The 24,045-nt window shown below is 44.0% G+C and overlaps 1 protein-coding gene across 2 annotated transcripts in view; it reads left to right on the top strand.

The window, feature by feature from the left end:
• BCL7A (BAF chromatin remodeling complex subunit BCL7A) overlaps window positions 1-24,045 on the top strand; it is a 63,452-nt gene that overhangs the window by 28,435 nt on the left and 10,972 nt on the right. Inside the window, exons 2-3 of one of the 2 annotated variants that reach the window (XM_077461960.1) lie at window positions 7,294-7,375; window positions 17,640-17,702. In XM_077461960.1, the coding sequence (XP_077318086.1) occupies window positions 7,294-7,375; window positions 17,640-17,702 (145 nt within the window). The remainder of the gene's footprint in view (window positions 1-7,293; window positions 7,376-17,639; window positions 17,703-24,045) is intronic. The other variant, XM_077461961.1, reaches the window with a different exon arrangement.

Below are 24,045 nucleotides of genomic sequence, written 5' to 3'. Positions count from 1 at the left end.
AGTCTTTCAGATCAATTATCTGGAAGGTAGTAACGACAGATGCCAGCCTTTTCAGGCTGGGGAGTAGGAGGCTTGCCCATCGACATCCTAGAGATTCTGGCAGTGTATCTGGCTCTAGAAACCTGGACCTCCAGGTTAAAGAATTGTCCTGCCAGGATCCAGTCCGACAATGCCACGGCTGTGGCATATATCAATCACAAGGGGTCACCAAGAGTCTCTCGGCTCAGAGAGAGGTGAACCAGATTCTAACTTGGACAGAAGATAATGTCCCATGCCTATCGGCAGTTTTCATTCCGGGAGAAGAGAATTGGCAGATGGACTATCTAAGTCACCGGCAGTTATTCCCAGGAGAATGGTCTCTTCACCCCAAGGTGTTTCAGGCTGTTTGCCAAAGATGGGGGGACTCCGGACATAGACCTTCTAGCGTCCAGATTCGGCACTAAGCTAGTCAACTTTGCATCCAGGACAGGGGACCCACTCGCATATGGAACAGATGCGTTGGCGACCCCGTGGGATCAGTTTTTACTGATCTATGCATTTTTCCCCGATTCAGTTGCTACCTCAAGTTCTTTGCAGGATCAAGCTGGAAAGAAAATCGGTAATACTGGTAGCACCAGCATGGCCCAGAAGGTCATGGTACGCAGAGATCGTAAGGATGGCAGTGGAGGGTCCAGGGCTCTTCCCACTAAGGCCAGACCTGCTATCTCAGGGGCCCGATATTCCATCCTACTTTACGAACGCTAAATTCAATGGCTTGGCTATTGAGACCCACATTCTGAATAAACGTGGGCTTTCTAGGTCCGTTATCTCTACTTTGATTAATGCTAGGAAGCCAGCTTCTAGAGCTATATATTTTAGAGCCTGGAAAGCTTATGTTTCCCGGTGTGAGTCCACGGGTTGGTACCCTCGGAGATATATCATAGGCAGAATTCTTACCTTTCTACAATTAAGCATAGAGATGAAGTTGGCGCTGAGTACTATTAAGGACCAAGTCTCAGCCTTCTCAATTTTTATTTCAAAGACTGCTTGCTATGCATTATTTAGTCCAGGTTTTCATGCAAGGAGTGCTGCGGATTAATCTGCCAGTTAAATCACTTTTAAGCCCTTGGGACTTAAATTTTTGTTTTGTCAGTGTTACAAAAACAGCCATTTGAACCGTTGCAGCATGTTCCCTTAGTCCTTCTGACTAGGAAGCTGATATTTTCGTTTGCTATATCCTCAGCAAGGAGGATTTCAGAATTGGCTGTTCTTTCTTGTAAGGAGTCATATTTTATTATTCATGAGGACAGAGTGGTGTTACGCCCTCGTCCAGGTTTTTTACCAAAAGTGGTTTCAGGCTTTCATCTGAATGAAGATATTGTCCTGCCAGGGTTTTTTTCCCCAAGACCTTGTTCCAGGGAAGAAAGGTCACTACATTGTCTTGATGTAGTGAGAGCAGTGAAAATGTATTTAAGAAAACTGCTCCAATTCGTTAGACTGATGTCTTATTTCTTCTGCCAGAGGGTCCTAAGAATGGACAGACAGCATCAAAATCCACTGTCGCTAAGTGCATTTGGCAAGTTATAATTCAAACTTATGATTTAAAGGGAAAGATTCCCCCTTTTCAAGTTGAGGCGCACTCTACCAGAGTGGTTGGTGCTTCTTGGGCAGTGTGTCACCAGGCCTCCAGGTCTCAAATCTGCAAGGCCGCGCCTTGGCCTTCAGTACATACATTTGCAAAATTTTATCAAGTGCATGTAAGATGGAATGAGGATATTGCCTTCGGGCGCAGTGTGCTGCAGGCAGCAGTATAAGTCCTCAGGTCTGGTGGTTACCCTACGGGTTGTGTCTCCCTCCCCTCAAGTAGCATTGCTATGGGACATCCCACCAAAAAATTACGAGACTCTTTCCTATGATGTACGATAAAAAAATTGGATTTTTAAAACGGCTTACCTGTAAAATCCTTTTCTTGGAGTACATCATAGGACACAGACCTCCCCTCTGTTTTATGGGGTGAGAGTATATTACTTGTATTGCTTGGCTACAAAAACTGAGTGCTCCTGGAAGGAGGAGGGGTTATATAGGGGAGTCAACTTCCTGTATTGGTTATACCAGTGTCAACACCTGAAGGTAGGCCTATAACCCACCCAGTAATTACTTGAGACTCTGTCATTTGATGTACTCCAAGAAAAGGATTTTACAGGTAAGCTGTTTTACAAATCCTATTTTTTTGCTTGGAATAAAGATCACGATTCTGGCAGTGTAACATCTTTCACATTACATAAAAAATTGGGCTAACTTTATTTTTTATTTTTTTTAATTCATTCAAGTGTATTTTTTCACAAAGAATTGCATTTTGAAAGACTGCTGCTCAAATGCTTTGTTGCATAAAATACAACCATTATTTTATTCTCTAGGGTCTGAAAGAGAATATATATTATATTTTATATATATATATATATATATATATATCTCCTAATAATTTTTGGAGGTTCTAAGTAATGTTTCAGCAAAAAAATAAAAAATACTGATTTTAACTTTGTAAGAAACAAGTGTCACAATAAGGACTAAAACTTCCCTCATGTCAGACCAAAGTTCATTCCTTTGATCTAAGAATGGACAGTTACACTGTTTATAGTTCTCTACCAGCTTGGACAATGTTGTGAAAAACTTGGCAGACTGCCCAGTTTTTTACTTTTGACAGCTGAGTGAGCAGAGAACACTCTCTAAGCTCATTACATGAATGAATTTTGAAATTCTGCATAGAGATCATGAGGGGGGGTTGAATCGAGATCATGATTATTTAACGATTAATCGTGCAGCTCTACTGTAGACACACAGAGCATAGTTCAGTGCTCACAGGATTTGACTTACAGCTGCGGGAGCCAATGTCTTCCAATGCTGCAGAATCTCCTTTGAAGGGGGAGAGAGAGGGGAGAAGAACTGCTGCAGGCAGGTGGGTGCTGGATTGGGCTCGGTATGTTTTTAAGAAGGGGGGGGGGACTTTTGAAAGGTTTTTTTTTTTTTTTTTTTTTTTTTTTTACCTTTTTTAATGCAGAGAGTTCATTCGAGTAAAATAACCTTTTTGGCTTTATAACCGCTTTAACTGATTTACGTGTGTATACACAGGAAGCACTATACTATACTATACATCATTTGTGTGTGTGCATGCTAAAGACACTTTGCATGACTACGCATTAGCGTGAATGGATCTGTAATGTATCTGTCACAGTATGCATAAGTAAGATATATATATATATTATTATAATTATAATCCAAGACAATCGCTACCATTTTTTTTGTCAGGGTATGTTTTGCTGTTCTGTTTACAGGCAGACTTTAAAACGGTTTTAAATATGTCAGGTAAATAACATGGGGAAATACTAATTGCCATGGCGGCTGGCTATGTGTTACTGGCTCCTAACTTTTCATCTAACTCCCAGATCTCATTGAGCTTTGTCCACCTCTAGTGGAAGATGATTAAATGCAATGTTCGTACTGACAATTGAAACATGAACTTGTGTCAAAAATGATTCCAAATCCATTGCTGCGTCCTTTGTGTAAAATAAAGCTTTAATGACTTATTTTGAGAGCCTGTTTTGTAGATCTCACATTTTATGGTAATGTTTTCCTCTTCATGCAGAATAGTCTCTTATTTTGAAGCGCTGTTCTGTTTCACACAACAGACATCTGTTTACACAGCTAGGATGGTTGCCAGTGTCCTACTACTGTGAACATCCTTTATTTTAGGTACTCAAGGGAAAACAGGATAATACTGTAACCAAAATATCCTGTCACAATTGTTATTTTTAATGTAATTGTGCAACACTGTTCAAATGTATTTTTTTTTTATGTAGATTGAGCCAGATCTTTACATTTTTCCTCAACCAGAGGAAAGGGGAGAGATCTCTTCTGACCTGTTCTTATGGCACTCAGCTGTGATAATTCTTTGTATATTCCCTAGGAGAATTTACTGGCGGTGGTAATGCCAGTATTATGCCACTGGCTTCCTAGTAGATACTTTTAAAGAAGAATTCCATGCATGGTATCTTTTTATAAAGTTACATTGGTTCGGCTTGTACCAATAACTATGTACCCTTTGACACTGCTACTCCAGTGATCTCCACTTGCTTCTGAGTCCTGAGCTGAGTAGATTGCCTGATACATTGTGATTACAGGAGGTCGGCTGCTCCCATCAACCGCTGCCACCCTGAAAGAACTTGTTGCTCCATGTTTTGTGTTATATGCCTAGTAGAGCTGCACAATTAATCATCAAGAATCGTTATTGCAATCTTGACTAAAGTGTTTCACAATTCTTTCTATGCAAAAAATTCTCTCTGCTCTTCTAAAGCCATAGCCTTCAAAAGAAAGGAAGAGAAAAACTATGCAGTCTGCCAAGAATCAAAACATTCTTTATCAGTTGAACTTAAGTATAAACATTGTAACAATTTGTCAATGCAAATAGACTTTGTGTGTAAGTGAAAAAGTTTAACCACTTAAAGAGGAGTTGCACCTAAAAAAAAAAAAATAAAAAAAAAAAAAAAAAAAAATATTAAAAGCCAGCAGCTACTAATATTGCAGCTGCTGACTTTTAATAAAATCACACTTACCTGTCCCAGGGTCCAGCGATGTCGGCGGCAGATGACGAGCGATCGCTCGTCTCGCTGCTGCCACCGCCGCCATCCTCTGTCAGGGAATCGGGAAGTGAAGCATGACGGCTTCACTGCCCGGTTCCCTACTGCGCATGCGCGTCTCTTATGGTCCCCGCTGTGTCTCTGGGAACTGTGTGTTTCCCAGAACACAATGGGGGGGGCGGAGCGTCTGCGGGGGTCTGCGGTGGTCTGGCCGGAAGTGGGCGCAGTTACCTGGATTATCCAGGTAACTGCACGCACCCCCCCCCCCCGAAAGGTGCAGATTGTGGCACCGGAGGGGGGGAGGGATCAGATTAGCTGAACTTCCCCTTTAGGGTGAAGAACCGCTTTAAATACGGAACCCTTTTCTGACATTTTGTTGTCTCAAAGTAATGGGTGACTTCACACCGCTGCGGGGGGAGATCCGGATGTGATTCGCACAGCAAATCACATCCGATCTCCGTAGCGATGCGAGTACAGCCATACAGATAGTATGGCTGAATTCGCAGCGCTCCCGCAGCAAACTCGCACGGGACCCTTTTTTGGGTCCGCAACAGAATCGGATCGCATGGGGTTCACACCATGCGATCCGATTCCTGTGCGAGTCGGCAGATCGCACTGCGATATGCCGACGGATCTGGGGGTGTCATTAACATAACATTGACACTCCCAGCCGTCCGCATAGGGCAGTGTGAACTGCCGGCGGGAGGTGTGCGATGCGGGTAAATGCCGCGGATTCGCGGCGTTCCCGCATCGCTATAGTGTGAACCCGGCCTTAGTGTGTGTATGTATATATTGCAACAACCCCCATTTTATTATTTAGGGAATATATATATATATATATATATATATATATATATATATATATATATATATAATTTATTTATTCCCTAGATAATAATAAAATGGGGGTTGTTGCAATATTTCATGTTGCACTTTATTTGCGCAGCAGTCTTTCAAATGCAATTTTATTTATTATTTTTTTAAAATTACTTTTAATGAATAAAATAAAACAGAAAAACACTAACCAGTAAAGTTAGCCCATTTTTTTTTTTTTTTTTTTAAATGTGAAAGATTTTACGTTGCGAGACTCGTGATCTTTTTATTCTAAGCAAAAAATTTTGTGATCCTCATTTTGGCCAAAATTGTGCAGCTCTAATGCCTAGATTGACCAGCTCTATGTGAGTAGGTTTTTTATTGAATTAAAGTGGTGAATTGTTTTAACCAGAGAGCCCTTAGATGTGTTTATTTATTCTGTCTTGTCCAGGGCGGCACAGTGGTGTAGTGGTTAGCACTCTCACCTAGCAGTAAGGAGGGTCGCTGGTTCAAATCCCAACCACGACACTACCTGCCTGGAGTTTGCATGTTCTCCCTGTGCCTGCGTGGGTTTCCTCCGGGTGCTCCGGTTTCCTCCCACAATCCAAAGACATGCAGGTAGGTTAATTGGCTTCTGTCTAAAATTGGCCCTAGTATATTAATTAGGGACCTTGGATTGTAGGCTCTTTGAGGGTAGGGACTGATGTGAGTGTGCAGGGGTGATTGTAGACACTCACTCAGGTTGAACTGGATGGACTGGTGTCTTTATTCAACCTTACTAACTATGAAACTATGAAACTATGAAATGGTTTTGGATACCAGGATTTCCAGCTCCTGTTGTACTTTACCCTCCTATGGGAAATGTGCTTACTTGTTAGGTCAGGGGTCCATTACTTTAGGTGAGCGAAGCGAGTGCTTTGGAGGTGGAGGCATTGTCACTTGAAGCTTTTTGCTTTTTTTTTTTTTTTTTTCCATCACATGGAAATTCTGTTATCGTTTCCTGGGCTTTGTAGTTCTTCTCACTGATCTATGGACTTTTATATTTATATTTTGATTGGACTTATTTGCGCTGCACTTTTCTTTTGTATTGATGTGTTACATTGGTACATGCTGGGCTAATGTAACTATGTAAAATTGTACCATGCCTGGAATTCATCTTTAATTCCTTTACTGCCAGGTATGTACATTTTGGGGGGGTTCACACCACCCAGCAGTTGCATTGGGAGTGTGTATATGTGACAAGCAGCCACCCAATTATTTCTAAACACCCTCAATCAAGGCAAACGTATTCCCCCCCCCCCACCCCAAGTGAATCCCACCATCAACTAGCACATCTGTGTGCCTGAGACTGGCATGGTGGGTGCCACTGGGTTAGAGGGTAAGGAGCAGAGTACACTCCTTCTTGCTGACCTGGAAACAACATGCAAAATGTGACTTCTGGATCTCCACGTCACTTTCCCCAGCCCATATGGCTGGGGGAGAATCTAATTAAGTGTAATCTGCCCTGCATTAGATTCATTGGAGGGCTGGTGAAACCATCAGGGTTCTTTAATGAGTTGCAGGGTATTAATGTTTTTAGACTGTAGCATGTTCAATTTTCACAAAACTCACACCAACCTGATGAGTGTGAACTGAGGCTATTGAAAATAATTTTAGCTTTTTGTTTCATTGGTTCTGTATTGAGCTATGCAGTCCAGTGCATTTGGTGTGAGTCGGCCCTAACAAGTACAGGTTCCAGGTGCTTTGAGTTTTCATAGTTTCTTCTCACTGCTAAGCTAAAATGCTGCGCATGAAGGTGGATTGTGTGGTTTATTTACTTTACAATATATTTGATGTATTTCATATATTTTTTTGATTTGTTTTTCAGGGAAAAGAAATGGGTGACTGTCGGCGATACTTCTCTTAGAATTTACAAGTGGGTGCCTGTTGCTGAGCCTAAAGTGGATGATGTAAGATATTCTCAGTTTAAGAGTGATTTATTATAAGAAAAAATCAATATTTCACACCTTTCTTTCTAGCTTCACAACATGATTCCCAAATGTTCATATAGTGATCTGCTTCTTGCTTTACTAACAATGATGGCTTAGGCCGCGTACACACGCGGGGACTGTTCGCCCACGTTTGTCCGTCAAACAGTTTCGGCAAACAGTCCGCTCAAAATTAGCATGGACGGACATGGCCACACACGATGAACGAACAGTTTGCTGAAACCGTGCGCGATGACGTGAACGGCACGTACGACGGGACGAAAAATACGACGTCCTATACACTGCATTATAACTTTCGGCTTGTAAATCCTTTCTGAGCATGCGCGGAACTTAGTTTGACGAACAAGCCTACACACGAGCGGACTGTTCGCTGAAACAAGGTTTCAGCGGACAGTTTTTCGGAAATTCCGAAAAACCTTGTTCGTCAAACTGTCCGCTGAAACTGTCCGCTGAAAGCCCACACACGAGCGGACTGTCCGCCCAAACACTGTTCAGCGGACAAAGTTGGGCGAACAGTCCGCCCGTGTGTACGCGGCCTTACATGCACAAATTGTTTGTGTTTTTTTTTTTTTTTTTTTTTGCATAATCTGAACAGTAGTAGTCCGCAAAACGTTTTTGTCCTTTTAATCCTATTTATTTTGGATGGGTTATAATGCAAATTTCTGTATAACTATACTTTTCTGAAAGAAGGCTACACGGCTATGTTTCAAAGTAGATTTATGTAAAATCTTGGAAAGCTTTATCAAGGTTTTCAGTGAACCCATGCATAGCATAAGCAGTGTGATTATAGTATGTAAAAATGTCCCCCTCATGTGGTTAGAAGTAGCATCGCACCTTTTTATATGGCGCTGAAATGTTATATAAACCTTCCCAATCTTTTCCACTCTCCGTATCGCATTACTTGTTCAGTGGTTTTAACCATTTGCTTACTGGGTACCTAACCGCCCCCCCCCCCCCCCCCCCCTTCTGCCCAGACCAATTTTCAGCTTTCAGAGCTGTCACTCTTTGAACGACAATTGCGCAGTCATACAACACTGTACCCAAATTCGTTCATTGACAGACATAATCTTCTTCTTTATTCAGAACCATAGTTATATCGCCCCCTACAGTAGTAGGACACTAGGCAGAAAAATACTTGGCTACGCCCATGCACAGTCCTAGGTGGTATACACCCCCTCTCTCTGCTATATGCCTTCAGGTTTTTTTTTTTCTACCTAGTCAGGAGTGAGGACCTACTTCCCTCCTGGGATCTCTTGTCCTGGCAATTTTTTTTTTTTTTTTGGTCATTCAATCCAGTGGTCACCCCAGTCTGGCCAGTGAGCGCATGCAGACTGCAGCTACACGCTAGGTCGGCCGCGACATAGCCCCATTGGACGGTGGGCTGGCCCTGTGAGTTAAGAGTCTTGCGAGGTCGCATACGACCGGGTCTCGGCTTGAGTCAGTGTCCCTCATGGCCAACAGCCCTCCAACTTTGGGTGGCAAGGAGGTTCTGTCTGGAGTGGTGCCCGCTTGGTCCTGGTATGGTGACTAAATGTCCCCCTCTCCCCTTAGGCCTCATGCACACGAGACGCAGTTAAACGCGTGTTCAGATGCAGTTGGACACTTTTTTTTTCAACTGCCCCTGAACTCATTCAATGTTATCCTATGTGTCCATGCACACAGTCTCGTTTTTTGCCGTTTTTATGCAGTTACGTTTAACCTTGTTTTTCCAGAAGCAAAAAAATGGGTTCAGACGCAAACATTTCCATGTTTCAGACGCTAAACGTGGCACCTGCGTTTAGCCGCGTTTGCGTTTATATGCATTTTTAAAGGAACCCAATTTTTTGGACCTGAAAACTCAAATATGATCTGAGAATGACATTTTGTGACCCGAATTTTGGGCGCCCATATCTTGGGGCCACTTATTGCCAGGAACCCCAAATTTGGTATGCAGACACTGTGGATCTAGCACTACAACATATCCAAATTGACCCCGAGATAGGGGGCCCCAAAGTCGGGTCGTAAAATGTTATGCACTTTTCTGCATCAGAGATACATGGCCTCAGTCAACTGTGACCATCTGCGGCAATGTAATTTGGTCATTAGGGTTGGGTGTTATGGTAAGTGTTTATCCGTTAGGGTTAGGGTTGTTATTTAGGATTAAGGGTTGGATTAGGGTTAGGGTTTTTTAAAGTTGGTGTAAAGGATAGGGTTAGCTGTTAGGGGTTAGGATGAATGGTTAGGGTTAGGATTCTGGATATTTTAATAAGGCATTAAAAAATATTATACTACCATATACAGCAGCAAAGAATTAAAATATATTAATCAGTACATATTTCACGATAAAAATATATTAAAAAATTGGCCAAATAAATTTAAAACAATTATAAAAAATCTAATTAAAGCTGGGTTCCACCCTAAAGTGGAACTTCTGCTGATCGGAACCCTCCCCCCCTCCGGTGTCACAATTGGCACCTTACAGGGGGGAGGGGGGTGGAGATGCCTGTCAAAGACAGGTATTTACACCCACTTCCGGGCATAGACTCCCATGGGAGTCTGTCATTTCCTGTCCTGCCGCGTTGTCTGCTGGGACACACACGGGTCCTCGTGACAGCGCGGACAATTCCTATTGCGCTGCGCGACTCGCGCATGCGCAGTAGGGAACCGGGAAGTGAAGCCCATTCGCTTCGCTTCACTTCCTGATTCCCTCACCTAGAATGGTGACGGCAGCAGCCGAGCGATCGATCGGCCCTTCGGCTGCCGGCATCGCTGGAACCGGGGACAGGTGAGTGTCCAAAGTCAGCAGCTGTAGTATTTATAGCTGCTGGCTTTTAATATTTATTTATTTTTTAGGTGGAATCCCTCTTTAACATAGATTTGCTTTTAAATAAAACAATTTGAAACTAGAAAAAATGAATAAAAACATATATTAAGATTAAAAAAATAAATAATTAACTATTTTAATATTGTTTTATATTAGAAATAATGAAAACATGTTAAAAATTGCCACAAGAAATTTTTTAGATATTTTAAAAAATTGGATAATTTTCTATAAATGGACATAATTAAAAAAAATAAAATAAAGGACAGAGAAAAAAAATCATCTGTACATCTATAGATAAATATATTTTATAAATATATACACATACCTGATCGTTACCAACAGACGTTCCTCTGGTGACACACTGTTTCGCATATTGGTGTCCACGAATGTCAGACCAGGTCGTACTTTTTCTAAGAGCAGATCAAATGTGACAATGAACATCCGGCTAAAATTAAAAAACTTGTTGGGGTAGGTACGCAGCTGCACATACATGTTTGTGAAATATCCAACGGACATTCGCTGTCCCATCAACGGATGGGTCCAATATCGATGAGCTCTGACTCTGGACCTCTCACAAAATTTGCGACAACGTTGCTGTCTCATCAAGAGCAACATCAGGAGCATTTCCTGACATATATTCAATATGGGATCCATTTCAAAATATATACCACAGAAAGAGAGGCAAATGCAAGTGTACAACTGCTCTTTATGCTGCTGCTGCTCACTCTGATCAAAATAGCAGAAATAGTTAAAAAAAACATGCTTTGAGAGCTTGGGGAGGGTCTACATGATGTTATCTTTATAAACGCAAATGCGGCAAAACGCTTTTTTTGAGCAGAGTTTTCACCTGCGTCTCGTGTGCGAGGCCTTAGGGGTTTTTTGTGGCAGACGTGGGCCCCTCCCCGGGTTGGTCATTCCTGCGGGTCCCCTCTGTCCTTGCACCCTCTTTTCCTGGCCTTGGAGGTCCCTTGGTGTAACCCCCCTCCTGGTGGGGTGGTGAGTCTGGGGGTTCCTGCCTCTTTGCTGCAGGCTGTGGGGTATCCTGGGGGTCCGGTACCACTACTGGTGTGGGGGGTGTCCCATTGTAGTGGTCGCTCTTGGTGTGGGGCTCCTTCTCCACTCGATCTCGTTTGGACAGTGAGGATGATTCCTTAGCCTCAGTGGCTGCGCACGAGAAAGCGCTGGTTGACGCACTGATTGCTTCCATGTGGGAAACTTTAAAAAGGGAGGATTCCACTGTGGTGGAGGTGTCGGTCCGCTTTGGCACTCACAAGCCACCTCGTGCAGTAAAAGTGTTCCCTTATCCCTCCCTTTTTTCACAAGTTTGCCTATAAAGAATGGGAGTGTCCAAAATGCCCCTTTGTGATCCCAAAGTGTTTCGCTGTGCGTTATCCCTTTTGAGGAGAGACTGCTCAAAAAATGGGCAACTCCACCTGTGGTGAATCCCTCGGTTGAACAAAGCCACTATGATTCCGGTTGAGGGCTCTCCGGCCTTTAAAGACCCGGCTAACAGGAAGGCAGAGTCTCTGAGCCGCACTATATTCTCTATTGTGAGTTTGGTGCTTCGGCCGATTTTGGCTATTACTATGGTGTCGCAAACACTGACAGAATGGGCGAAGCTGTTGCGCAGTAACCTGGAAAGTGGTGACCAGTTTCCTGCCTTCACGGAATTAGTGGACCAACTGGGCCAGGGGCTGCAGTTTGTTTGCCTCTTTGAACGCAGCTCCCTTGCTTTCTAAGCGATCTGTTTAAGCAGTAGTGCTTTGAACAGGTATTGTGGCTGAAGTGTTGGACTGCGGACCAGGCCTCTAAAAAGGCCCTAGCTGATCTGCCGTTTCAAGACGATTGTTTGGTGCCAGTCTGGGTGATATCATTAAGAGCCTCACGGGGAGGAAGAGTACTTTTCTTCCACAGTCAAAGAAGGGGAAGGAGCCAAGTTGCAAGCGTGGCCCTTCCTTCTCGTCAAGTTTTTTTTTTTATTTTTTTATTTTTTTTATTTTTTCGTCCCTCAGGGTCCACCGACAAAGGCTCAAAGTCTTTCAAGCCCTCCTCAGGAGGTCCCAAGTGGCCCTGGTTGGGCAAACCAAGAGCGGGCTTCTCCAGACCCCTAGATAAGGCTCTTTCGGCATGAAGAGGCGCCCTCGCCCACAGTCCGAGTGGGGGGATGTCTTCGCTGTTTTCCGGGCCTGTGGACTTCTCTGATAAACGCAGAGTGGGTCCACGAAGTGATTCTGTCTGGTTACAAGATCGAGTTCCAGACTTGTCCCCCAAGCAGATTTTTTCCGTCCAATCTACATCTGTCTCCGGACTGCTTGTTAGCCCCCCGGGGAGCGGTGCAAGGCCTGTTGCTCCAGAGTGATGGTTCCAGTGTCGGAACGTTTACAGGGCTTTTTTTTTTTTTTTTCAAACCTAGTTACAATTCCCAATAAAAAGGGTACGGTACATCCGATTCTGGATCTCAAGTCCCTGAACTGCTATGTGCGGGTGTGAAACTTCAGAATGGAGTCCATTCGCTCTGAACTGGCATCTCTTCATCAGGGGGACTTTCTTGCCTCCATCGACATCAAGGATGCCCACCTGCACATTTCAGTTTGTGCACAGCACCAGCGGTTCCACTGCTTTGCTGTGGGAGAGGAGCTTTAGCAGTTTGCGGCGTTACCCTTTTGGCCTCGCCTCTGCTTATCAGGTCTTCACCACAGTGTTGGCACTGGTTCTGGCGATGCTGCGCCAGTGGGTTTTGAGCTATCTGGACAACCTTCTGTGAGCAGAGCCCCCAGCGGCCCTGAAGGGTGAAGTGGAGATCACTGTTCAGACTCTGGCAGATTTTGGGTGGCTGATAAATTATCAAGTCTCGTGGATTCCAGTTCGGAAATTGATTTATCTGGATCTGACTCTGGATTCCGCTCAGGCCAGAGTGGTCCTTCCGCAGTACGAACTCCAGAAATTACAGGAGGCAGCCCGCTTGCTGCTGTCCAGCAGGTGGGTCTCCTTGCAGACTTGCCGGGTACTGGGCCTGATGATGTCTACGTTTGAGGCAGTCCTGTTCGCTCAGTTCCACGCGAGACCCCTGAAAAGGGAGATCTTGTTAAAATGGGACGCATGATCCGAGTCTCTAGACAGTCAGATTCAGCTGAGTCGAGCAACCACAGGTTCCCTGATCTGGTGGCTTTGTTCCCTGACTGTTCGGCAGGGAAAATCCTTTCTCCTGCTGTACTGGACGGTGGTCCCCACCAATGCCAGTCTGTCCGGGTGAGGAGGCGTCCTGGGCCTGAGCTTGGCTCAGGGACACTGGAGGAATCCAGAGTACCTGTGAACATCTTGGAACTCCGGGCGATCAGACTCTGGATCATTGGATGGATCAACTTCAGGTTCTCCCGATACGGATCCAGTCAGACAATGCCACGGCGGTGGCCTGTGTCAACCACCAGGGAGGAACAATGAGTGTTAGCCGGCCTGGAAGTAGCCGTCATACTGCGGTGGGCAGAGCGTTTTGTTCCGGCCATCTCTGCCGTTCACATTCTGGGGGTGGACAACTGGCAGGCAGATTACCTCAGTCGTCAAGTATTGGACCAAGGGGAGTGGTCCGTCCATCAGGAGGTATTTTAACAGATCTGTCTAGGCTGGGGATCTCCAGAGGTAGATCTGATGGCATCCCGAATCAACAGGAAGGTGCAGAGGTTTGTGGCCAGGTCTTGGGACACTCTGGTGGATGCCTCAGAGGCTCTGGTTGCTCCGTGGGGCCAGTATCATCTGATCTACGCCTCTTCTCAAGCTGCGGCTGTTGCGCAGGATCGAGGCCGAAGGAATGCCTGTAATTCTAGTGGCCCAAGACTAGCCGCGTCTGCCCTGGTACGCTGACCTGGTGCGTCTGGTCTGACTCCTGGCGGCTGCCTCTCAGGGAGGTTTCTGCTATTCTAAGGGCCAATCTTCCACCCTGCTTTGCCATTGCTGGCTTTAACGGCCTGGCTATTGAAAGCCAGTTGTTGAAGGTTAGGGGCTTATCTGCATAGGTGATTCCGACGCTGCTCAAAGCTAGAAAGTCTACTTCCAGGAAGGTATATTGTCTGACGCGGAGCATACACTTCTTGGTATTAGTCAGTGGGGTTTCACGCACGTTCCTTTTCTGGGACTCGGATTTTGACTTTTCTTCAGAGGGGTGTTGAAAAGAATGTGGCCTTGAGTACTATTAGGCCAGGTGTCGACCTTGGTGCTTTTCTTTCAACGCTCCCTGGCTTCACATTCTCTGGTGCGTACCTTCATTCAGGGAGTGCGACGTGGTTCCACAGGTGCAAACTCCCTTGCCACCGCGGGACTTGAATCTTGTACTTTAGGTTCTACAGAAGCCTCCGTTTTTGAAAACATGACATTTTCCCCTGCTCACGCTATCACAGAACATGTGAAAAAGAGTGTAGAGTTTGCGCTATGGAGACAGTGGTTGGAAATGAGAAAAAAAGGAAAATTGGAATCGCTTGAAAGGGAGGCTGCCACTACCAAAAAACGTCCCAACTGAATGAGTAGGGAGAAGCTGTATGAAAAAAGAAAGGTAGTTACGTGGCTCTCCTATACTGGTGAAATGGATCGCTTGCTACTCATAGATGAAAATCGCATGAATAAAAAAATTGCATGTAAACTAGGTTACCACTATTCTACCTTTTCAAATGTTAGTGTTGCTGAATCGCAGTGAAAACAATATATATTGATACAAATTCTTTAAAAATCTATAAAAAAAACTTATATAACAGTAAAATAAACATAATAGAAAAAACCTAATGGAAAAAAAAAAAATGCTGCTGTGCAAGAAAGTGCTGACGTGCTATAGTGTAAATTAGTGCATCTAGTGCCTGACTGGCTTACGTTTACTTTACATAAACAAAACTTTATTTTATAAGGTGCATCAAAAACCTTTTCAGATTTTCTAAAAAAACAAAAAAAAAAAAGTTGGGAAAAAGTTATTACAATTGCAAAAAAATTACCACAAAAAGAAAAAAGTTTGGAAACAATCAAATTGAAGATTTTTTTTTGGAAAAAAAGTCCTCAAGGAAAAAACATTCCTTCTGAAAAAGTTTTTTTCTTCCAAGAATTATCCACAAAAATCAATGAAAGTGACTCGTGCTCAGTGCCTTAGAGTATACTGGAACAAAACCAGTGCGCTATCCATGCGTGAAGCAAATTGCCGCACTCACCAGCTGCCCTGCCCCTGCAGGGGTTAACTTGCCTGCACAGTGTGAGCCCCTGTGTCGCTATATGAAGCTGGTCTGGTGTGCTGTTCAATTGTTCCTCATTTGCTCATATGTAAAGAGATGCAGAAACTTCCATAGTGCAAAACTATATTTCAAATCAATGCCTTTATTTATAACAAGTGGCTACTCACATATATGTAGATTAAAATGTTTGTATTATCACAGGTAGTAAAAACACCGCCACCTTGTGGGAGAGAGTGTGTATGCTAGCCCCCCCCCCCCCCCCTCTCCCTCTTAGGCTGGCCATACAATGTTATATTAAGAAGTTTTTAAAGAGGACCCCTACACCCAGGTTCCTTCCTCCCTCCTTCCTTTTAAGCTAGCCATACATTGTTTTTTATGTATGTTTGTTTTCTTGGTTCAGCCTGCAAGGTAGCTGGAGGGATCCCCATGCTGGGAGATTGCATTCTGACAGTGGCACCCACCTCTGTTAGAATATGCTGATTTGAAGCTGATTGGCTTCAGCTACTGATTGGCTTCAGATACTTTTCCAACATGTCCCCTCTACAGAAGTCTATTAAAGGGTAACTCCACTTTCATGGGAAAAATATATATATATTTTCCTATATTCCTACAATTTGCGACACAAATCATATTGTTATTGAATGTTGTTAAAAATGACCTTTTTCCTTTTCAATCTGCAGCTCTGTCATTTTCTGTAAATGCAATAGCAATGGCTACCTGGAAGTGTCAGTTTTTTTTGCATCCCCCTGCAACAAAGATGTAATTTTTGGCAACATACTCCCAATAGGAAATTGTGTTTAAAGGGATGCAGGCCCTGCAGCTTTCCTCATTAGAGCTCTATAGCTGCAGCAGCTGGTTGATAATTATGAAACCACTCCCATTAGACTCACATCTGCACAGGGGAACAAACCGATTTCTTCAGAATAACAAAAGGTAGGAATCTGCAACAAAGTTTGTTAAAATCCTTGCAATGCACATAGATCTAGAGAGGATTTTATTTTTTTCTCAACAAAAGTGCAGTTCCCCTTTTAGGCAGTCGACTTCTGTCGAGCAGGAGGTCCCACACGCTCGTTGACGTTTGGTCAGTCCAGCAGGTAATTGCAATCGGTGTGGCCAGCTTTACGTAGTTTGGAGAACTTTTTTGTTTTTCAACTTGGCACCTTTCTAGTCCTGCCTACTTTTCCACCTAGATGAGGGGAGAATGACATGGGGCCTCTTCCACCACTACTTGGGATGCCCACATCACATTTCAGGAGGCAGTATTATTCCGCGGTAGCTTGCGTGATTCTGTGTACATGCAGACATGACTGCATACTCTATCTGATATTCTGCAACTGGCAGAGACTTGCAGCATGTCTGTGAATATGCAATGGATTCCAATGCATACGTGTGTGCATGCATGAGTGGGAATCCCCCACATGCACACATGTGCTGCACAGGTCTTTGGGACCTGGCAGAGACCTGTGGCACCTATTGGCAAATTAAGGATATGTAAAGATGGCAGCTAAGAGGAGGAGCTGCAGGAATGAAGTTCCTCTTTAATCACTCTATCCAATTTGTGTTCAATGACTTTGCAAAATGTGTATTTGATAAAAACAATGTAAAGATTTTGTTGGAAGTTAATTTGGCAAAAGCTTTTCTGTCTTCTATATTGATTGACATTTAATAGTATGCAACATGTGGTTGCTTTACACTAGTAAAAAACTGAATTTTCCCAGATTGTGCATTTATTAGTCATCATTGATATAATTACGGTGGATCTATCCCCACTGTATTTTCATAGTACTGCACTTGTTAAGTTAGTATATTATGTCTTGGGCAGTCACTTAGGCTTTTCCAGTTATTGTGTTAAACCTTCATTTTACTTCATCTTACTCCGAGGACTTGCATTGCATGAGGTACAGCTTTTGTCAAGGATTTGATGCAATCTAAGTGCCCATCAACTTGCTGCATGCACTGTGAGGATGGTGTAAGCAGATGTTACAATGCCCACGGAAGTGCCATACCATACATGCGGCTGCAAATTTTTTCTTTTTTTTTCAGTTTCTCTCTCTCCCCAAAGCCACCCCCCCAGTCATTTTTTTTTTTTTTTTTTTTTTTTTTTTTTTTTGCAATTCAGTTGGTTAATTTTCTGTTGATGGAGAAATGTATGTTGAACTGACTTTCATTTTGCTTAAGTTTACATCAAATTTATTTTTTTACATTTCTTTTCCATCAGATTGAGTTGAAGGTGACAGATGAGAATTCGGGACTTCTGAGGCGACCAAAACCCTGTGGAAAAGTCAGATACTGCCTTTTCTACTATTGTGTGTTCTTTAATGTCACAGGGAGTGGGAATATTACTAACAAACTAGCATGCCTATCCAAACTTCTTTCTAACACCTACTGAACTGTCTACTTTTTATTTACTATTCGTTTGAGTGCCGATAATGACTGTTCTTAAATATTCCTAACATGTAAATTGTATCCCAGGTTTTCAATGACATGTTTTTTTCAATGTAACCACTTGCTTACAAGGCACCTAAACCCCCTCCTGCCCAGACCAATTTTCAGCTTTTAGCACTGTCACTCTGACAATTGCGTGGTCATACAACACTGTACCCAAATTAAATTTCTTTATTGTACATCATGGGACACAGAGCATTAAGTAATGGGCTATGGGCCACCTTCAGGTGTTGACACTTGTAAACCCAATCAAAGGAAGTTTTTCCTATATAACCCCTCCTCCTTCCAGGAGCACATCAGATTTTTCGCCAGTGTCTAAGGTGTTGGCTATATGGAAAGTGGTAACGACGGATGCCAGCCTTTCAGGCTGGACAGCAGTACAAGAAAAGACAACTGTCCAAAGACTGTGGTCCACAACAGAGAGAATCTTGCCCATCAGTATCCTAGAGCTAGACGTACTGCCTGAATCTCTAAAGGCCTGGACTTTCAGGTTACGGGATTGTCCTGTTAAGATTCAATCCGACAATGCCACAGCTATAGCCTATATCAATCACCAAGGGGGCACCAAAAGTCTCTCAGCACAGAGAGAGGTGAACCATATTCTAACTTGGGCAGAAAAGAATGTTCCATGCCTTTCTGCAATCTTCATTCCAGGAATAGGGAATTGGCAGGCGGACTACTTAGGTCATCAGCAGTTATTCCCAGGGAAATGGTCTCCTCATCTCAACATATTTCAGGCTGTTTGTCAAAGATGGGGGACTTCGGACATGGATCTTCTAGCATCCAGGTCCAACGCGAAGTTGGTCAACTTTGTGGCCAGAACAAGGGATCCATTTGCATGTGGAACGGATGTGTTAGTGACCCCATGGGATCAGTTCTCACTGATCTATGCATTCCCTCCTATTCTTTTGCTGCCTTGACTTCTTTGCCGGATCAAGCTGGAAAGAAAGCTGATAATTCTGGTGGCACCAACATGGCCCAGAAGGTCATGGTATGCATAAATCGTAATGATGGTAGTGGAGGGCCCATGGTCCCTCCCACTATGGCCAGATCTGCTCTCTTGGGGACCAGTATTCCATCCTTCCTTATGGTCCATAAATTCATCGGCTTGGCTATTGAAATCCACATTCTAAAGAAACGTGGGCTTTCCGGGTCCGTTATCTCTACCCCAAATAATGCTAGGAAGCCAGCTTCCAGAACTATATATTAGAGTCTAGAAGGCTTATGTTTCCTTGTGTGAATCCAAGGGTTGCCACACTCGGAGATGTATCCTAGCCAGAATTCTTGCCTTTCTACAATAAGGGGTAGACCTGAAATTGGCCTTAAGTACTATTAAGAGCCAAGTCTCTCAGCTTTATCGGTCTTATGTCAAAGACCACTTGCTACTCATTCTTTAGTACGGGGCTTTATACAAAGTGTGACGTGGATTAATCCGCCCGTCAAACCTCGCTTGAACCCTTGGGACTTAAACTTCGTTTTGTCAGTGTTGCAAAAACAGCCATTTGAACCAATACAACCTATTCCCCTAGTCCAGTGATGGCGAACCTTGGCACCCCAGATGTTTTGAAACTACATTTCCCATGATGCTCAACTACACTACAGAGTGCATGAGCATCATGGGAAATGTAGTTCCAAAACATCTGGGGTGCCAAGGTTTGCCATCACTGCCCTAGTCCTTCTGACAAGGAACTTGGTATTTTTGGTTGCTATATCCTCAGCAAGGAGGGTTTCAGAATCGGCTGCTCTTTCTTGTAAAGAGCCATATTTGATTTTCCATAAGGACAGAGTGTTACGCCCTCGTCCAGGTTTTTTGCCAAAAGTAATTTCAGGTTTTCATCTGAACCAAGATATTGTCCTGTCATTGATTTTTCAAAAACCATGTTCCAGGGAAGAAAGATCACTATATTGTCTTGATGTGGTGAGAGCAGTGAAAATCTATTTAAAGAAAACTGCTCAGATTCGTAAGACTGATGTCTTATTTATACTGCTGGAGGGGCCTCAAAGGACAGGCACTCTGCCTCTCCTTTGAGGCCCCTCCGGCAGAATAAATAAGACATCAGTCTTAATCCATTGTCCTTAAGTGGATTTGGCGAGTGATAATTCAAAGTTTATGATTTAAGGGGTAAAATTCCCCCGTTTTCAAGTTAAGTTGCGTTCTACCAGGTCGGTTATTGCTTCTTGGGCATTGCGTCATCAGACTTCCCTGGCTCAGATCTGTAAGGCCGCAACTTGGTCTTTAGTGCATACTTTAACAAAATGTTATCAGGTGGATATAAGGAGGTATGAGGATATCGCCTTCGGGTGCAGTGTGCTGCAAGCAGCAGTATAAATCCTCAAGTCTGGGTGTACCCTGCGGTTTGTTTTCTCCCACCCCTCATGTGGCATTGCTATGGGACATCCCACTAAGTAATTACTAAAGGCTCTATGTCCCATGATGTACGATAAAGAAAATAGGATTTTTAGTACAGCTTACCTGTAAAATCCTTTTCTTGGAGTAATCATGGGACACAGAGGTCCCTCCCCTCTTCTTGGGGATGTAAGTATATTGCTTTGCTACAAAAACTGATGCCCTCCTGGGAGGAGGGGTTATATATGGAGTTAACTACCTTTTGCTTGGGTTTACCCGTGTCAACACCTGAAGGTGGACCATAACCCATTAAGTAATTGCTTAAGGCTCTGTGTCCCATGATGTACTCCAAGAAAATGATTTTACATGTAAGCTGTAATACAAATCCTATTATCATTTTTTTCCCCACAAATAGAGCTTTCTTTTGGTGGTATTTGATCACCTCTGGGTTTTTTATTTCTTGCTAAAATTTCGGTCTTTTTAAAACATAAATACAAAACCTTTTTATAGTTTGTTAATTGTGCAATTAGGTAATTTTTTTTCCGCCTTTATTGATGTAGGCTGATGAGGTGGCACTGATGGGTAGCAGTGATGGGCACTGATCAGCACTGGTAGGTGACAATGATGGACATCATTGCTAGGTGGCACTGATGAGTACCACTGGTGGGCATTGATAGTTGGCTCTCTTGGGTTTTGATAGGTGGCACGTATGTACTGGTGGGCACTGATTCGTGGCACTAGCAAGCGGTACTGGAGGCAGCTTCACCTCTTCCTCTTTGAATTTAAATTGTGCAGATACAATAATGCAAATATTAGTCCTCTAATTAACAAGATTTGCACTTTGCACAGATTTTACAAAAACACACCCACTAATTTCATTTAAATTTTTGTATATTTTACATTTCCTGGGGTTATAAAACATCAGAGTAGAGCGCTTTTACTACCTGTATTTATAACATTGGTATACTGTTCCAACTTTTTGTTGTGAGCCTGGGGTAGTGGCAGCCCTCTTATATCCATCGTTCCTTTTTGCAGCTTATCCATAGCGCAAACCCCCTTTTTTCTGTTATTATCTGTCCAACTCCGCCCGCAAGTCTCCGCCCGCTTCAGTCCATACTTTTTATCTGCCGCTAAAGAAATATCATGCGCATGCGCTGTTAATAGCATTGAAGTGGCGCATGCGCGGTAAAGGGCCGCCGTCAGCTGTTTCAGTGACGGAGCCGCACCGGAAGTGACGGGGTTACAATTTACAACACCGCCGCCGGGTGTGCCAAGATGGCCGCCAGCTCTGGAGCTAGGCCGAAGCCGCGGCCTTTCCTAAGGCCGCAGCCACGGACCGCACCGTGGATCGCATGGTGCGGACCAACTAATTGATAATGAAAATCGTTGACAACGATTTTCATTATCGATTATTATCGATGATGTCGATTAATCGTTTCAGCCCTAGATCTGTGATCACCTGAGTCTCATTGACTCAGCGATCACAGTGCGTGCCCTGCATGGGCCGTGCGGGGATTGTGCAAAGGGGTGGAGGTCTATTGATGGCCTCCCGGCAAAGCACATCCGTGCTGTAGCTGTCATTCGGTTATAGCGTGGATCTGAAGGGGTTAATAGTGAAGAGCAATGATGGACTTTAATACCTAATTAAAACTGGTATTTAGTAACAAGACTCAATTTTGGAATGCTGCACACTTCTGTTCAATAGTAAAATGCATATGAAACGTAACTGCTTCAGAAATTTCTGGTGTGTTATCTGTGCAGTTTAGGGAAGTTCATTCATGCTCTGTATCCAAGAGTGAGAAGTGTAGAAATACTGGACTATCCCTAAGCACTATAGCAAATGCCAGGAGTACAAACCATTTCTCTTCATTGTTCACTGAGGGTCACAAGTGTTGGAAAGGAGGTTGGGACACACTGCCAAGCAATTGTTAAGCCAGTTCCTGTATAACCACGCCTCCCAATTGTCTTGCTTCAGTCTTTTGCCAATGGCCAAGGAGGTTGAATATCTTTCCCTGACCTCTGCTGAGAAAAACGTTCCTAAATTTTTGCTAGCTTTTTTCTTTAATTTTTCTCAACTCGCCTTTCAGGACAACCTTGGGGAGAGCGTAGCTCCGCCCATTTCCCAGGAAACACATGCAGCCTTTAAATCCCACCTCTTCCACCATGACTTCAGTTATTGTGTTTTCCTCCACCATGGTGGAAGCAGGCATCGGCGCTCTTTCCAAGGTGGAAGGGAGAAGGCTTACCTTTGATTTGTGTGCAGTGACTATCCCAGTACCTCCCAGTACGGGCGGGGGATGTCTGGGAGTCCCCGGTCTCTCCAGTTCAGGGGATTCAAGGGCATCTGTGCCTGGGGTCCACTGGCATAGCCCTGGTGGCTGGGCGGGTGCCGCTGCTGGTCATCGGCGCATCCCACATGTTGGTTCCGGGTGACGTCGTATCCGGTGACGCGGCTTCCTGGGGGGGGGGGGTGGTTGACACAAGTGGTTCGAAGCCCCTGGAACACAGAGACCAGGGGGTGGATCTGTCCGGCCCTCATTGATGACGCCGGGACTGGGTAATTCAAAAATCAGATGGGTTTTCTCAGTATCCTGCTGCATTCTCTGCTAAGATGGAGGTGAGACTGGCTACAGCGGAAGCAGGCACCTGTTAGACTCTGGTAAGAGGGGTACAGTGGTACCTTTTTATTTTTTTTTTTTTTTTTTTTTTTTTTTTTATTTTTTTTTTTATTCTTGACAATATGGGCTTATTTTGTGGTTGTTTGGTTGGGATCCTCCCTGCAGGGAGCCTGTAGCTGTACAGTCAGAGGTTCCAGACCCTACAGTTTGGACTAGGTGATTGCTGAGGGATTGCACTGATCGAGGCAGTTTTCCTTCTGTCTGTTTGTGGTCTACCTGTGCACTAAGGGTTGGAAAAGTTGTTCGGGGTTCTGAATTTTTTACTTATTTTTTCCTCATTGCAGGAAAAAGCTTTAGGAAAATCCCCAGCGTTCAAACCCACCAAGTCAGAGAAAATGCCCTTCCTGCAGGAAACCCCTCAGATTCATGGCAGAAGGCAATGTGCAGGTCCTGTATTAAGGACTTGGTTGAAGAGGAAACTTCCCAACAATACAGGGACCTGTTTTCTTCAGTTCGAGAACTTACAAACTCATTGAGGTCAGTCAAATCCATGCTGGTACAGAGCCCGGGAGGCCAGGTTGATTCCCAGAAGCCACCATCCAGCCCAGGGGCATCCACCTCTAGGCTAGTAGAGGTCATGGATTCGGGGGATGAGGGGGAAGGTACTCTTCCCTCCCTTAGGGATTCAGACGAGGAGGAGGAGGAAGACTATAGCCGAGTCTCTAGGTACAAGCTATCTTTGGAGGAAGTGGACAACCTTCTGGGAGTGATTTACACTACCCTTGAATTCCAGGAGGAAAAGGTACAGTTGTCGGTTCACGATAAAATGTACCAAGGACTAGATGACGGTAAACAGTGTTCCCAGTCCATAGAATCCTCTTCGATACGGTAAAAGAATGAAAGGACCTGTAGAGAGGCTCCTTCTTTTCTAAGACCCTTAGGAGAAGGTTTCACTTCAAAGATAAGGAGTCAGAGGTATGGAATAAGAAACCATGGGTAGATGCCACATTCTCGCAGGTTTCCCATCACACAGACCTAGCATAAGAGGATATGGACTTGCTGAAGGATGCAATGGATAAAAGAGCGGACTGCCTCCTGACAAAAAGTGTGGGATTCCACATCGGCCAGCCTTGAACCCACTATGGCTTCCATGGTTGTCGCAAGGAACCTAGAATGCTGGTTAGAGAAACTGAAAATCCACGTAAAGGCAGGTA

The sequence above is a fragment of the Lithobates pipiens genome, unplaced genomic scaffold (genome assembly GCF_037356315.1).
Source record: "Lithobates pipiens isolate NorthernLeopardFrog02 unplaced genomic scaffold, aLitPip1_a1.2 Scaffold_3, whole genome shotgun sequence".
NCBI classification, from domain to species: domain Eukaryota; kingdom Metazoa; phylum Chordata; class Amphibia; order Anura; family Ranidae; genus Lithobates; species Lithobates pipiens.
This window is presented reverse-complemented; position numbering and strand designations above follow the sequence as displayed.